The sequence below is a fragment of the Furipterus horrens genome, unplaced genomic scaffold (assembly GCF_987537825.1).
Source record: "Furipterus horrens unplaced genomic scaffold, mFurHor1.1.pri manual_scaffold_2, whole genome shotgun sequence".
NCBI lineage: Eukaryota > Metazoa > Chordata > Mammalia > Chiroptera > Furipteridae > Furipterus > Furipterus horrens.
In genome coordinates, this window is record NW_028327172.1 from 141,153,830 (window position 1) to 141,169,556 (window position 15,727).

Here is a 15,727-nt window from a genome sequence, read left to right on the forward strand (position 1 = left end):
CACTGTTCTAAGAAGGAATCAAAAGATTGGGACCCTCTACTCTGGACACCGAATTTGGGTTATGTGGACTAGCTTTTGTTCTCCAAAGAATTGGAGAGATTACCTCACATAAAAGGACTAGCTAGCTCAGCAAGAAATTAAAAAACAAAAACAAAACAAAAAACCCTAATAGTTATCAAAGCAATAAATGGATTTATATAATGTGCCTTCCCCAAACTGGAATGTTACCATAGAGCATAACCAGAAGGAATTAAAATAAGGTCAAGATGGCTGTTTATGTATTTTTGTTTATGTATGTTTGTTTACATATTTTAAAACCTCCTCACCCTATTGCTGTCAATAAAGGTAATAGCTGTGCTCAACATCAACATCTACATTCTCAGGTGTGAATTTTTCCAACATGGGTGAAAGTGTAAATTAAACAAAAAAACTGGGGGTTCTCAAAATAGAATTGCTGAATATCGGCTGTAACAGATCAAATGCATTTCAGTGTGATCTAAATTATCTAATAGATAACGAAGAATAGAACACATTTTCTCTAGTTTTTAAAAGGAAAAAGGCTCTGTGCCCCACTAAACTTGGATCGGCAGAAAAACCAAGTAGTGCAACTCTCAAGAATTTATTCCAGTGTCCTCTTCCATTTTTGTTGTTTTCTTTTTAAGTCTCTGAATACAGGTCCATATCCCAACTTGAGTGCTGGTCAACATCCTTCGTTTGGCGAATAGGAACTGCAACTGTCATAGGCAATTTACCCACCCATATAGTAGGTGAACCAAGACCAAATCCTTTGTTAAGTAACGATTCTCTGCTGGCTGGGATGCTCCCCAGGGGCTTGTGCCCTGAGATGAAGCCTTGAGGAGGTGCCAGCTCACAGCATCAGCACGGTCTCTGGGGCCCGGACCTACGACTCCTGGGCCTGGGCCACTTCTTGACCTGTTCTCCTCAGATTGCCTTTAACTTTCACGAACTCTGGGGCATTTTCTTGCTCTTCTTGCAGTTTCTGCTTCTCAAGTTCAAGCTAAATAAAATTCAGAAACAGGAAAATTATTTACAAACTGAGAGGCTCTTCAAAACACTCCTCTTTCCAAAGTCCCTAATGACTTTGTTTTCCAATGTATGAAATTCTGTCCTGGTTTCAGTTACACACACACACACACACACACGTATGTATACATGTATATAGGTCCTGGGGTAATTCCACACAGGAGCAGCAGCCAATGGGTTCTTACCACAAGCAATGCTGAGAGATGATGAGAATCTAGAAATCAAGGTTAAGATAACGAGATCCTGAGATCAACACAGTTCTCCTGTACTCTCTGTGAAGTTAAAGTTCACTCAATTGCTTGAGTTTCCAACACTGCGAATTCAGTGAATGCCCCTGGTTTTGGCTTTGCCTCCTAAATCTCTGCTAGATCCTCAACAGAATCCTGAACTTCAACTTAAATGTATTTTAGGCCATTTGCTGACATTTTGCTTCATATTTTCCTTTCATTGTATAAACACTTACATCTGACATGTCTGGTAAACTTTTCTTTCAGGAGGAGAAAGGGGGGGAGAGAGAGAGAGAGAGAGAGAGAGAGAGATTGGTTGCCTTCTTGTACATGCTCTGACCAGGGATCAAATCTGCAACCTGGGTTTGTGCCCTGACTAGGAATCAATCCGTGACCCTTTGGTCTCTGAGACAACACCCCAAAACGGATCCACACTGACAAGGGCAAATTCTGCTTATTCAACATTCCTATTTTATAGGACATAAAAGAGAACTTGTGAGGTAAGTCAGAAAAAAACAAATATTGTATCATGTCTTTTATATGCGGAGTCTTTAAAAAACTTGTGGAAGTAGAGAGTTGAATGGTGGTTACCAGGAGCTGGGGGTGGGGAAATGGGAGGTGTTGTTCAAAGGTACAAACTTGCAACTCATGGATAAATAAGTCCTGGAGACCTAATACATAGTACACAACTTCAGGCAACAAAGCTGTACCATAAACATTAAACTTGCTAAGAAACTAGATCTTCATCATTTCCAACTACAGAATAATAATTATGTGATGCAATAGAGGTGTCAAGTAAGGCTACAATGGCCATCAGATTGCAGCACAAACATACCAAATGAATACTCCATACATCTGAAACTTATACAATGTTGGTTGTCAAATATAGCTCAATAAAAAAAAGACCACCTTCACCGAGTCATCCTTACCTGTTCCAACTTCTGTTGCCGTTTTAATAGTTCTATTTCCAAGTCAGATTTCTTCTTTTGTGCTTCTTCTTCCTTCTGCTTTATTACTTGATCTCGTTTTCTCTTTTCCATCACCTTCTGTAGTTCTGGCTTATTCTGAGGGGCAAGACCCCTGCAAAAAAAGCAATAACAAAATTAGAAAGTTACAATCAAATGGACACATTCTTTCATGAGTAGAAATTTAAGACATGGCCACAGAAAAGGGGCCTAATGAACTAGCATGACTGTGAAACCTACTCTCAGTTAATAGTCAACATTTGTGGTCTCAGAAATTCATGAGCATGAAAGAAAGGGCAAGAGTATCTTCCAAGAGTAAGCAATATCCACTGACTGAATAAAAATGCATCGAGTGTCAGACAGTAGGCTACACAAAGGAGGTTAGCAGGTGTGGGATGGGCTGGGGGTGGGGGAGCAGCATGCTCATTCAATAGTGTGACAACCATCTGCGGTGGATGTGGAGATGACATGGCTTCACCAGATTTTTAAACAGAAAAATGGCCAAAATTTCAGATTTGTAACAGGGTTCTTAAATGCATAAAGGCACATCCAAGGTTTCATCATTACTGAGGGGCATGGCCACATAGAACTGACCCCGACAACCAGTCCAGTGATGCCTACAGCTGAACCATTTCAGATGTGTTCACAGAAGTCAGGCTCCAGAGAAGTCCTGTATTTCTGAGGGATAAGTTAGGCTACCACCTCTTCAAATGGGGAGAAATGAAACCAAAACTTAGGCCTAGCAACCCTCCTTCTAGTAAGTCTGTGGCAAGTCAAGGGAAGACCATTCCCTAGCATTCAGCCTATCTCCACTAGCCCGTAAGTAATCTCCACTTGATATTAATATTTACTAAGAGCACTTAAAATAAAAATGAAACAAACCACAGAACAAGAAAAATACTGTCAATCTCAGGCAACAAAGGGTGTAAGTGATGGTCAGCAAATTCACAGTCATGCATTCCACACACACACTTGATTGAACAGTATCTCATGCTTTTCTGGGCTGAGGGCAATTAGCACAGTAGCTGAATCAAGCATGCTGAATCAACCTTTGATGAGATGCACCTGTGCACCTCTCCACCACTTTCCGGTATTGCTGGTGACGACTGCTAGTCTGCAACACCAGGTACATCTGCCTTGGTGGCTGTTCTCCAGACTACTTGGATCAAGTAATGGGACTGACCAACTAATCATCTGAATAACTGTTAAAGCAAATGGTTTCCAAAATGTGTGTTCTGATTAAAAGAATCTCAACCCCATACTCATCTCAATCTCTTATAAGTTCACACTGAGAAAGGAAGGAAGGAAGGAAGGAAGGAAGGAAGGAAGGAAGGAAGGAAGGAAGGAAGGAAGGAGAAAGGAAGAAAGAAAGAAAGAAAGAAAGAGAAAGAAAGAAAGAAAAAGGAAGAAAGAAAGAAAGAAAGAAAGAAAGAAAGAAAGAAAGAAAGAAAGAAAGAAAGAGAAAGGAAGAAAGGAAGGAAGGAAGGAAGGAAGGAAGGAAGGAAGGAAAAAAGGAAGGAAGGAAGAAGAAAGAAAAAAAGAAAGAAAGAAAGGAAGAAAGGAAGGAAGGAAGGAAGGAAGGAAGGCAACAAAGCTGTACCATAAACATTATGGAAGGAAGAAGAAAGGAAGGAGAGAGAGAGAGAAAGAAAGAAAGAAAGGAAAGAAAGAAAGAAAGAAAGAAAGAAAGAAAGAAAGAAAGAGAGAGAGAGAGAGAGAGAGAGAGAGGGAGGAAGGAAGGAAGGAAGGAAGGAAGGAAGGAAGGAAGGAAGGAAGGAAAGAAAGAAAGAAAGCGGGAGAGAGAGAGAGAAAGAGAGAAAGAAAGAGGGAGAGAGAAAGAAAGAAAGTTAGTTCAGTGAATATTAGAAGGACAAGGATTTTCCTTCAGACTGTATATTTTTCTCCCTATCTGATCCCTCCAGAGTTTGGCATTCTAAAGAAGAAATAACATAAGGTTCTTTGCATAAAACTTATAAGACCAGTTGTTAATAGAGGTTTTTTTGACCAAGACTTTGACTGGAATGTCATGCCTAAAGGAGACATGCTTGGGCTCTGGTTGTTACCAAAAAGCCCTGAGGAACTGGGATTGACTTTCGAAGGTAATAAAAGCCCATGAGATAAAAGGCCTGGTACCTTGGTTGGTTGTGCGGTCCACGGCAACCTTTCAAGGGAAGGAATGAAGGTTGTTTTCTTGACAGATGGCTAGGAGGGACCTTAAGGCACAATGGAAAACCAGAAGGACTTGGAAAAGACAGGTGTTTACAGGCAAGGCTGAATGCCAGGTATGTGGCTCAGCTTCTGTGCCCTGAAGGGCAGACTGAAGGTCACCCTAAATGTTCCTTGCATAAGTTCCAGCAAAGCAGAACTAAAGATCATTTGCTGCTCTTGTTGTGTTTATGCAAATGAACAGGATAAATTAAAAATGGACTTAATGCAGTCCCTTTAATGACAAGGAGGGTAATCTTAGGGAGAAAAATCATGATTCAAGGAAAATCACAATGCTCAGTGGTAGACTATAAAGTAGTGCAGCTAATCATCTTTAAAGTTTCTTTTCATTTAAAATTTGTTTTCATTTGAAAGTTAAACTATGTCTGTGGTATCATCCAAGATGTTTAATTTACAGGAAAGAAGAATGTCAAATGCCTTACAACTGGATGTCTTTCCAATAAGACAGTTCTACAGATTTAGAGACTTGTTTGTGGGTTATGTTACATAAATTAACACGTGTTTTCTGTTTTCAAAGGGTGTAAGCCTATGATTTCATTACCTGAGTGACTGTCTATATGTATAGGCCTCACTTAATCCTGTCTGCATTGCTCCCTCCTGAGACTCAACGGTTTGGCTGAACTAAGTGGCTGAGTTGGTGAAGTATGGGGTGGTCTGTGGGCTTCACTTTAAAACTGGTTTCTCTTTTCTATCCTAGTGGCTTGGACAGAAAGAGCCCAGAGGTCTGAGAGCGGGGAAACCTAAAATATTTCCCTCAGCCCAAACTAAGTATAATGGGCAAAAGGGTTTTGGACAGGAGAGATGTGCCTGGGACACCTTCCTCCAAAGAAGCCCTTTTTTTCCCTAATGTGGGACAACGAAAAATTAATACCTGCCTTTTGTCATCTAGTGGTTATGGATTGAATGATGTCTTTTAACCCTGTTGCCAAATCTGTTGCCCCCAGAACACAACAAGGACACCAGCCTGTTAAACCAAGCACGCCGTTGACCGGGGACAGCCAACTGACCTGGAGTCTGCACGATCCTTCCCCTTGTGGGAAGGCCACTCTCCCCTCCACACCCCCACTCTTATTAGGGATTTCTGGACCCAAGGGTAGGTAGGACGACGACCTTATCCAGCTTGAAGCAGCTAGAGGAGCTCGAGACCTTCGCCCATTGTCCTTTATAAGATTATAAAGGGTCTTAAGTCTGAGAGGGAGGGATTGTTATTTTTTTTATTGTTAAAATAATTAACTTTTTTAAGAAAAGATGAATATATGAAATGGTGAAGCAGGAGAGCTTGTATGTGCAACCCATGGGCATGGACTTCGTAGGGGGGGTGTTGCTGGGGGAGGGGGGGTGCTGGGCAGAGGGGAGCAAAGGGGAAAAAATTTGAACTATTGTAATAATATAATCAATTAAGAAAAAGAGAGAGCAGAACTTTAAAAAAAGGAAGGAAGGAAGGAAGAGAGAGAGAGAGAGAAAGAAAGAAAGAAAGAGAAAGAAAGAAAGAAAGAAAGAAAGAAAGAAAGAAAGAAAGAAAGAAAGAAAGAAAGGAAGGAAGGAAGGAAGGAAGGAAGGAAGGAAGGAAGGAAGGAGGAAGGAGGGAGGGAGGGAGGGAGGGAAGGAAGGAAGGAAGGAAGGAAGGAAGGAAGGAAGGAAGGAAGGAAGGAAGGAGGGAGGGAGGGAAGGAAGAAAGAAGGTGAAGGGAGTAGCTAAAGAACTTAGAAGCATGACTCATGGACATGGACAACAGTGTGGGGATGGTCTGAGGGAGTGGGGGGTGCTGGGTGCAGATGGACAAAGGGGGGAAAACTGAGACAACTGCAATAGCATAAACAATAAAATATAATTTAAAAAGAGAAAAATAATAAATTCAACCAAATTTCCAGTGAAACAAAAGAGAGGAGCTACTTTTGTGACTTAATTATGGTTTCACAGTTACTAAGATTGTATGAGGGGGACAAAAGTATAGACAGACTATCCTGAAAATTAAATCTTTAATGAGCATAATGAAAGTTGCTGATGGTATTTTGTTCACAATAAACCTAAGTGTCATTGAACACAGGAAAAGTTGTTTGTAAATAATCTGAGTAAAGACTCATTCCATTTCATGACTATTAAAAAGCCTCTCTGACACTACAGAGAGATTTAAGGGATTTAAGTTTTAGGATTAAGAATTTAGTTAGCTGCATAATTTAAATTTCAAACATTTTTCTTTCCCTATATTTCACAGGCAAAATTAACCTCAACTGTTATTAAATTCTTCTAGATTACCCAGAAGCTATTGAACAAACTTTGATGTATGACACACTAAGCTGACATTCTATCGCAACATATGAATGGGTTTAATTAATATACAGTATTCATTTTCTATTCAAGGGTTTTACACAATAGTGGCAGGAAGATAAAATATTTTGTAACAGAAAGCTCAGGAAATGGTGCTCATATGATAAATGTTCTGCACTTGTAACAGTCGCAAAGTCATACAAATTTAGTTAATATTTTACCATAGTCAATCATTTAATCTGGGCTTAATGGAAAAAGGCAAGGAAGCCCTGGCTGTATGATTCTCTGAGTCTAAAACTGGGTCAGACTGGCGACAGAAATGATCTTCCCGAAATTTCATAAAAACTACAATATCATTCTGTGCATGACAACAGTTGATTCTTTTTGATCACTTCTGATGTATACAATTAGCAAGTACTTTAATCCCTTTATGACTGACAGGTGCTCAAGTCCTGCTGGCTTTCTACCTACCACTCAAAACCAACAGTTAATCCTGAGCCTGCTTGCTGTGACTGTTTCAGTGGGCCAAGCCTATTTTTAAAATTAATAAGTGCTCCTCGCAGAAAAACAGGTTAGGTGACATATACATATATGTAAAATAAAAAGTGAAAGCACATCTGAACTCTCCTTCTTAAACAGATCTTAGGAGCCCCACTTATGTTGTATTTTATGTGAATGCCCCCCACCCAAATGAACAAGGTGGGCCTTGCCCCCAAGAACCCAGAGATGACTGTGCAGTCTAGGCTCCTCCATACTTTCTATACCTTTACAAACAAAGCTCTTCCTCATTTTTTTTAACAGCTGCACAAGACACCCCAGGACAGAGGTGTCATAAGTTTGCTACTTCCATAATGATATGCATTATGGTTGTTTCCAATTGTTCCCTATTAAAAGTAAGGAAGCAATGACCTTTCTTGTACATTAAGATTTGCACTCTAAGTATTTCTGTTGGCTACATTCATAGAAGTAGAATCGCTGGCTAAGTGTCTGCACATTTTATATTTTGATGCATATTGCCAAACTGCCCTCCCAAAAGACCACAACACTGTGTGTGTGTGTGTGTGTGTGTGTGTGTGAATATATATATATATATATATATATATATATATATATATATATATATATATATATATGTTTCACATGTCACATAGACCACTGAATACTTCCAGGGGCAGGCTGGAATGGTCCACATCCACTCCAGATGCACTTGAACCCAAAACAGTGAAATTGCCTCCTCACCTGGAAGACCTGAGCCAGGGGCGAGGGCTGGTGCAGACCCTAACAGAACATGCTCCCCTGCCCACCCAGCCAAACATCTCCTGGCCTAATTTTTTTCTTAAGGTGGAAGGGAGAGTGCATTTGGATTCCATCTTTATCTTGGAATTTTCCCGTTTTCTGCATTTGTGCCTGAACCATTTATTTCTACCTGCATGGTTTCAAATGCAAATACTTCTATCTCAATTTCCCATATTTTTCCATGTTGTACAGCCATAAGTGTTTATTGAGAAAATATCTGTCTAGCAAGGTATGCCAAATGAAGATCAACTAAAAACACAGGGAGTAGAAACCAGTGACTGAAATAAATGTACAAGCCGAAGAACCATTTTTAGGGGTGTGTTTGAATAGCTGGGTATTCTATATTTGCCTTCCAAAAGAACTCTTGTTGAGAAGATAGAATATAAATTATATTAGAAATATTTTTAAAGACCTCTTAAACACTAATCTTTCAACTTCAAAAAAGAAAATTAAAAAAGCTTGCCTCTTGAAATCTGCCCTTCTTATGTTATTGGGGACACCTATTGAGAACCTGAAAATGATCTTAATCAGACCTTGTGGCAAACTGTGACCAGCTCGAAATGTAGACTTTTAACCTGAAACTTAGCTGGTCCAAAAGATAGCAAATAAAGGAGCATAATTATATACTTTAAAGAGCTTAGATTTCAGGGTTCAAATACCTATGGGTAGAGTATTTGGTTTCCTAAGCAGTGACTTTGCTTTTATCTTAAGATCTTTAAAAAGTAATTCAAAAAAAACTCTTTGAACTAACTGCTACTGGGCTTTAAGCCAAATTTCTGGCTATGTGGGGCAAAGGTACACAGAGAGCGTGTTTTATGTTGGTCTCATTTCTGTATTCCTCTCGTTTCCCTACCCCTTTTCTAATTTTTATTATTACTGCATTTGATTCATCTCTGCCTTTAATTTAAACTGCCTTTAGTTCTATGTTTATTTCTACCATTTTTATTCCAAAAAAACTACTGTGAGATCACAAGATTCTTTAGTCTGTTACTCTGAGTTTTCTCTTACAAGCATGTCAAATTAGGGTAACCTCAAGATAACACACACTGGGTCACTGGAAACGTCACTGGATTGGGTAAGATAAACTATGGGAAGACCCTTTACAAATTATAGAAAATAGACTTTCATTATGGTACAAACCAGTAATCAAGTATAATTACCCTTTAACCAAACATATATATTATTGATGTCATATTTCTTATTTTCCACCATTAAAATTTAGAAATAACCCCATCTCCAAAATATTTATGTGATCCAAGACGAATAAAAGAAGAAACTGCTTGAGAAGTCTGCACCCTAAAACCAGTTGTATTTCTAATAGAGAACTCTACCAAACTCAGATTTTAGCTTGAGAAACCTGAAGACATATGATAAGAGACATTCATTTGATTTTGAAACCTGCCTTTTTCTTTCTTGTTTTAAAATGTACCTCTATAGGCAGACCAGAACTTTTCAAACAAGAAGGGAAAAAAGCAACAGGAATTTCCAGATAACACTACATGGGAAATGCAAGGTGGTTGGGACTAACTGAGAACTTACTATATGCCGTGCATTTTAATAGGTATTTATACATGCTACTATTTACTCCCATTTTTATAAGAAAGATATTTTTATCTTCCACATTATATATGCCAATTTTTGTTTTACCCTTTGCCTACTCCATCTGACTTGGAGCCTTTTCACAGATATAGCAGAAAAACACAAAACAGAAAACCTGTTTGAGCTTGAATGGTTCTTAAGAGATCCACTGAATCCCCTGATCCCACTTTACAGATAAAGGAACTGAGGTCCAAGACGTAAAGACAATCAGAAGGCTATTTAATTTAGAAGAACATTTACCTAGTCTCTTTTGGAGTATATTGAACTTTTGATCTTTCCCCTAAAATGCAGCCTTTCTCAGTCAGGATTGTCTCTAAATTCTGTGGCCTATTTAGGAAATTATAGACTCCTAGGTTTTGCTTTGGGCATGATGATAATGAATCCATTTTTTTTCTTTGATGTGACAAAAAGCAGTAGAAGCTAACTACTATTCAGAAAGGATCAAACTTGGATTCAGTAATCCACTAGTGTACTCACTAGTATGCACTGGGGCTGAAAGGGAGTAGGTCATATTCCCACAATCTAGAGGAAGGATGTATTTACAAAAAGGTGCTGGGACAGGAGTTCTGGCAGAGGTACAGTCGGGAAGGACTGCTATAAAAATGCTCCAACATTTTCTTTAAAATATATATTTTTAAATTATAATTAGGCCTTCCCTCTAAAATGTGACCCTAATGCTTAACTTGATCTTGGTACCTTTCAGCTCGATGGGTAGTACCAGGGCTTAGCAAAGAGTGGGCGGATGAGCGATCTCTACAAGTGTCACAATGCAGATCAACAGTTTCATTCTGAAGGACTGAAACCAGTTCTAAGTGAAGTGGAATCGATCTTCAATAATGAAGGTAACCTTGCGTCCTAATAAATAGCATAACTTTGCACTCTCTGCTCTCCCGGTCTCCTGGCCCTGAGCAGCATCACTTAAAAAACAGAGCACTCCAGCCCAACACCCAAAATTACTTACAACACAGGGGGAACTAACAAATGGTTTACAAAGAAAACAGAAGGTAAATGTTTTGTTCCTCTCCATGATTAACAATAATGCAAATGACGATAGTGATAATCAAAATAGTCCTTAAAAACAAAGAAAAAAACAAGCAAGAGTTCTTATCTATTAATATTAAGACTGATGTGGTTCTAGAGACTTCAACCTGCTACTCAAATGCTAAAGCAGGCAATATTTACATCTGACTCCCACACATTCGCATACATAAGGGGAAAATTCAGGATTTTTACAAATCTAAGACATAATGTATTTCTCTTGAACTTAGAACACTTCCTTAGTGCAGACCCTGCCATCCAAATTTTAAAATCTGCATCCACCTGAGAAGGGGACACAGGACTGCAGACTCCTAACAACCCGGTGCTGGCAGCTGAGCCTGCTGTGGCCGCAGGGTACGGAGGGACGTCCTGGCTCAAGGACGCTAGAAACAAAAAATTCTTTGAAGCCTTTCTTTCCATGATGAAAATTAAATCTAGTTGCAAGTCCCCAAAGAGAAACTCTGCTCAAGAAACCATCTTACCTCTTCTGATTCATAAGAAGTTCTCTGTGAAGATCCTGATGGTTGCGGGACGTTTTGACAGGATTGACGAGTTTCTGAGGCCTGATGAGTTCAGGATTGTCATCCTCTATATAGTCTGGCTCGGCCATGATATTTCTTGGAACGAAATAAGTGTCCTTAACGTCAGGATCCTCAAATGGGCTCTCTGGAACAGAAAGACAAGACTCATTTGTGGTCTTCCCTGAGAAGACACAGCACACGAATGCAGAGGCCCAGCACAGCTGAGCACAGGGCACACGCTGAACACAGCACCCTCCTCCGTCCACTTGACTGCTTCATTCCAACATTTTCTGAAGGAACCGGGGGAGTAAAGGAGAGAGAATGTCCGTAGTGTTCTGTGCTGCCAAAGACTAAAGCAAACAATCGCCTAACCTGGCTCTGGCCACACCTTCAATTTCAGGTCACACAGGGCACTTCCCATCACCACATCCAAAGACCAACTCAACCCCACACGTAGCAGGTGCTCCGTGCATGTTATGTGCAATGACATAGAAAAAAAGAAATGCTCATTGGGGGCCAGAGCAGGGAGCATCAAGCACGGTGGGTCCACCTGGCAGGTATACTACTGCCGCAGCCCCTGAGGTACACCTCCTGGTACTGACCCCATCCCTGCTCCTCAGCCCCCAAAGCAGATCAGGCAAATATTTCAAGATCTTTAACACACCACTTGATGCTTCCCTGTCCCTGTAAGATTACTTCATTTTCCAAACCAAAAATCAGATGCAAGGCCTGGCACTGCAGACTGTTTGATATAGGGCCTTCCCTAGAAAGTCCAGAAGACATGCAGACTACTTCTCTGGCCAGTTTTCGGCCCCTACACGAAATGGCGACCAGCATGTGAACCAGCGAATGCCCAAGACTTCCAGCTCCCCGCCTCTCCAGGGAAGTCTTGAGAACAGTCACCCCCATGCCTGGGTGCCCCAGCACAGTGCAGGTACACTCCCATCGCAATGCATCCTGACAGAGGGAGCACAGGTTTCTGTCTATTCTCTGCAAGAGCTAGAACCTCTTCTTCCCCAATTTTGAATCTCTAGGGTTCAGCAAAGTGCCTGGCATGTGACAGAAACTAAATAAATGCTGAACTAAATCAAATCTGTACTGAACAGAAAAAGTGGAGAGGTCATCTATGAACATACTCCTACACAGAACAAGGGCTCCATCTTTATTTCAGCCCATGAAACCAAACACCCCAAGACAGTGAGTGTGTGTGTGTGTGTGTGTGTGTGTGCACGCACGCAGACATGAGGCAGGGCTAACAAGAGGCAGGAACACGGGGTTTGTTTGCGTGGACTTGGGCATGGTGAAGCAGTGCTAGAAAAGAATAAAGATGTGTACAAAAAACGACAAAGCACAGGGCTAGTGGCCATCAGCTACATGCATCATGAGTTTTGGTTTCAAAGTCATCAATGATGTTTTACTGAGTCTTTGAACTGTCCCCAAACACTGTCATAATCGAATGCATCAGTAAGAAACGCTGTCCCAAATTCAGCCAATGATGACCCAGGGCTTTAGATACAGTGCTTATAGAATGCCACCACATCTGATCTCGGCAACAACCCTGTGAGGAGAAGAACTGGAATCTTTACTTCACCGACAATACAATGGAGAAACAAACACTAAGTAACTCCTCCATGCTGATACTGCCAGTAGTGTAAAGCTCAAATGAAAATGAATAAAAATGAATGTCCTCTGATCTCAAATTCTATGTTCTGTCTACCCAATTATGATGTTTAATATTTTCTGGAGAAAAACTATTGTGAAAATAAAGAGGATAAACCTCCAAAGAATAAATAATCAATGAAAATAGAGAAACTGTAGATGTGTCATTGGTTATACATTTTAGGTATAACTAACACAATCAAGGCTTTAAATTACCCAATGATAATGCACATATAAAAAATTACTCCAAACATTCCTTAAAAACTATAGTGCAGCCTTAATCTTTGAAATAAAAATGCCTTCATCCTTGACCAGATGGGGAATTACAAACCTCGCACATGAGTCAGCAATCCCAGCTCAGCCTGCCTGACTGAATATGCCGGCCCTCAGAAAAATGTGTTCCTCAGGTGAAAAATGAAGCGCACTGCACACACCTCTGTGCAGTTCCAGTTGCCTTTGAAAGCTAACAGCAGTTTCATCCTAGTTAATCTTTAGATGAGAAAGCCCATGTGCTTCCATAAAAGGATCTGTTTCTCTGCCCTAAACCATGGATAATCTCTGTGACCCCAAATCAAAGCAGATCACTGCCTCCTAATAAGGTCAGTATTGCAGTGGGGGAGGAAAGCCCTGTCGCTGTGTGGGGAAAGAACATCCCAGACAGAGGGACAGCCGTGCCAAGGCCATAGGCAGGACTGTGCCTGATGGGTATGCAGAATAGCAAAGAAGCCAGGTTGTAAGGACTCTGGCCTTCACTGTTGGGGACGGTGCAGAGCCAGCCATTTGGGGTTTTGAGCAGAGAAGTGTCAAGGTCTGACTCATGTTTTTAAATGCTCACTCTGGCTACTGAGTTTAGAACAGATGAAGCAGGCAAGGAAGGAACCAGGGAGGCACTGACGGCAGTGCCGGTGAGAGGCAGTTTAGACCCGGGCAGCTGCAGTGCAGGTGAGAGGACAGGCGATCCCAATGTATTTTGAAGGTAAAGCCTCACAGGACTGGAGAGGACGTGTGAAAGCCAGAGAGGAATCGAGGATGACTAGGCTTCTGGCCTGAAAAGCTAGAAGGTTAGTGCTGTTGAGGTGGGGAGGCTGTGGGCAGGGTGGACAGGCGATGCGATCTGGGGTTCCACTGGGGACAGTGAGTTTGACGTCTGCCAGACACCTCAGTGGTGACGGGGAGAAGGCACAGGAGGTTAGTGCTCAAACCCTGGGTGACTCCTTCCTCTGTCTCAGCGATGTGACCACCAGGGTTTCTCACCTCACCTGTCCCCCTTCCCACTATTCCCACAAGGAGATGCAGCACAGATCCCCATGCCCGGTCTTTCCTGAAGGTCAGCACCAGGGTACAGACATGTCCTGGGCCTTGGAGCCAAGAGGTGGGTTGAGCTTTCATTTCAGTGTGCTGAATGAAAGGCTTCAATCCTGAGTCTAGGGAACAAATTCTAACTTGGGTTATTTTTTATGATTTCTCTTCAGAGTCAGCGTCTGGGAAGTCCTTCTTCTCCCACAGGACCAGGGTAGTAAGCTGGACCTCAGCCTGTCTCCTGGTGGAGAGAGCAGGTGGGTGGGGGCTGGAGGAGTTCTGCTGTAAGTGAAGGTGCGACCATTTCCCTTCTTTCTCACTGGTTTGCCCTCCTTCCCCATTGGGGTGGGGGCAGGGGACACGGAAGCCCCTGGGTCTGAGTCAAGTGCATAGACTCTAGGCCTGCCTGTGGACCAGGCCGGAGTTCTTGTACCCATCACGCAGCAGACCACTGAGATCAGGAAAGGTCATTTAGGAAGGAGGGGCTGAACTGGCCGTGAGCAAACTCACGTGGTGGCTGGGGAAGGATCTAGGGGCTGGATCCTTCCAGCCACTTCTCAGTGACTTTCTACCCTGGAGCCATGACCAACATCTGGCAATAATCACCTGAATGACCTTGTTCAACTACTTCAGCCCTTTGCCCACCATGTTCCTGCCACCAAGGCTGGGAAATGCTACTCTGGTCCTAAGTGAACTCTTCCATGTCACAGACCCTGGCCTCTGACTGAATGGAAACGGGCACATCCTGCTCCCTGTGTTTGCACACTTCTCGGCCTTCCTCACCAGCACCTTGGCAGCACCGTCCTCCCTCCAGCAGCGGCGCTGATCCCTTCCTACCAGTCCCTGGACCACCACCTCTTCAGATCCAGACAAATGTCAAATCTTCCATGAAGCCTTCCCTAATTTCCCCGTTGCGATTACACACTATGACCTCTAAACATCTATGGAATTTTTCTTTGTTTCCTTTTCCTAGTACTCACTGATCTTGTATTACATCAATACATATACAAATCCTACCATCTCTTCACTGCAGAGGCCACTTCTAATTTATATTCACAGTCCTCAGACCCCTTAGACTGGGTCAATAAATACTAATTACGTCAACTACCACTAGAGGGAGCCCATGACCTGTTGAGTCCATAGCAGCAGGTAAAAAAAGCACTGACCTTGGAGTTGGGAGGACAGGCCTGTTTCCTTGCTGACCATTAAGTCATACAGAAGCCTGATTGGAAAGATGAGCCAGAAATGTCTGGAAGCAAAAGCACTTTGTAAGTGGTTATTATTATTACTACTAGAAATATTCTCCAGAAATAAACATGGACATTCTTGTCATATTCACTCCTCCAGTCGAGTCAATAATTGATAAAAGTAATTTATTTTTAAAGTATCAAGTCAGTGAAGAAAAATTAGTTGACTCAGTGTAAGAGAAAGAAAACTGCCTTGAGATCTTGGACAAAGTTTCATAACTTCCCTGACCCTCGGTTCTCCCTGTATGTTAGAGTGTGATCGTAAGAACTGGTTGAAATGTGGATGTGAGTACTCTGCATAATCCCTGGCACATCTGTGAGAACTCAATCAATGGAAG

At 41.7% G+C, this 15,727-nt stretch overlaps 1 protein-coding gene and 1 long non-coding RNA gene across 4 annotated transcripts; one reads left to right on the forward strand and one right to left on the reverse strand.

Annotated features, from left to right (window-relative positions):
- Window positions 1–520: 520 nt before the first annotated feature.
- On the reverse strand, window positions 521–11,351 carry FAM107B (family with sequence similarity 107 member B). The gene is made up of 3 exons (XM_090266547.1): window positions 11,146–11,351; window positions 2,201–2,351; window positions 521–1,018 (listed from the first exon to the last, which is right to left on the reverse strand). The coding sequence occupies exons 1-3, from the start codon at window positions 11,271–11,273 to the stop codon at window positions 902–904; spliced, it is 396 nt and encodes a 131-aa protein (XP_090122673.1). The 5' UTR covers window positions 11,274–11,351; the 3' UTR covers window positions 521–901.
- A 2,056-nt stretch (window positions 11,352–13,407) lies between these two features.
- Window positions 13,408–15,452, forward strand: LOC150019622 (uncharacterized). Of its 3 annotated transcripts, XR_016509278.1 has the most exons (5): window positions 13,408–13,442; window positions 13,820–13,904; window positions 14,131–14,215; window positions 14,316–14,399; window positions 14,853–15,452. It is a non-coding gene; the product is annotated as an uncharacterized LOC150019622 (long non-coding RNA). The 3 variants fall into 3 exon arrangements; XR_016509279.1 differs by lacking the exon at window positions 13,820–13,904 and having other exon boundaries at window positions 13,409–13,442; XR_016509277.1 differs by lacking the exons at window positions 13,408–13,442; window positions 13,820–13,904 and adding an exon at window positions 13,925–14,031.
- The last annotated feature ends 275 nt before the right edge of the window (window positions 15,453–15,727 follow it).

Coding starts and splice junctions, on each gene's coding strand:
- FAM107B (XM_090266547.1), bottom strand. CDS start 11,273: ATGGCCGAGCCAGACTATATAGAGGATGACAATCCTGAACTCATCAGG. Junction 2,352..11,145: donor CTTCTTATGAATCAGAAGAG/GTAAGATGGTTT, acceptor CTTTTTTTGCAG/GGGTCTTGCCCCTCAGAATA. Junction 1,019..2,200: donor GGCAACAGAAGTTGGAACAG/GTAAGGATGACT, acceptor AATTTTATTTAG/CTTGAACTTGAGAAGCAGAA.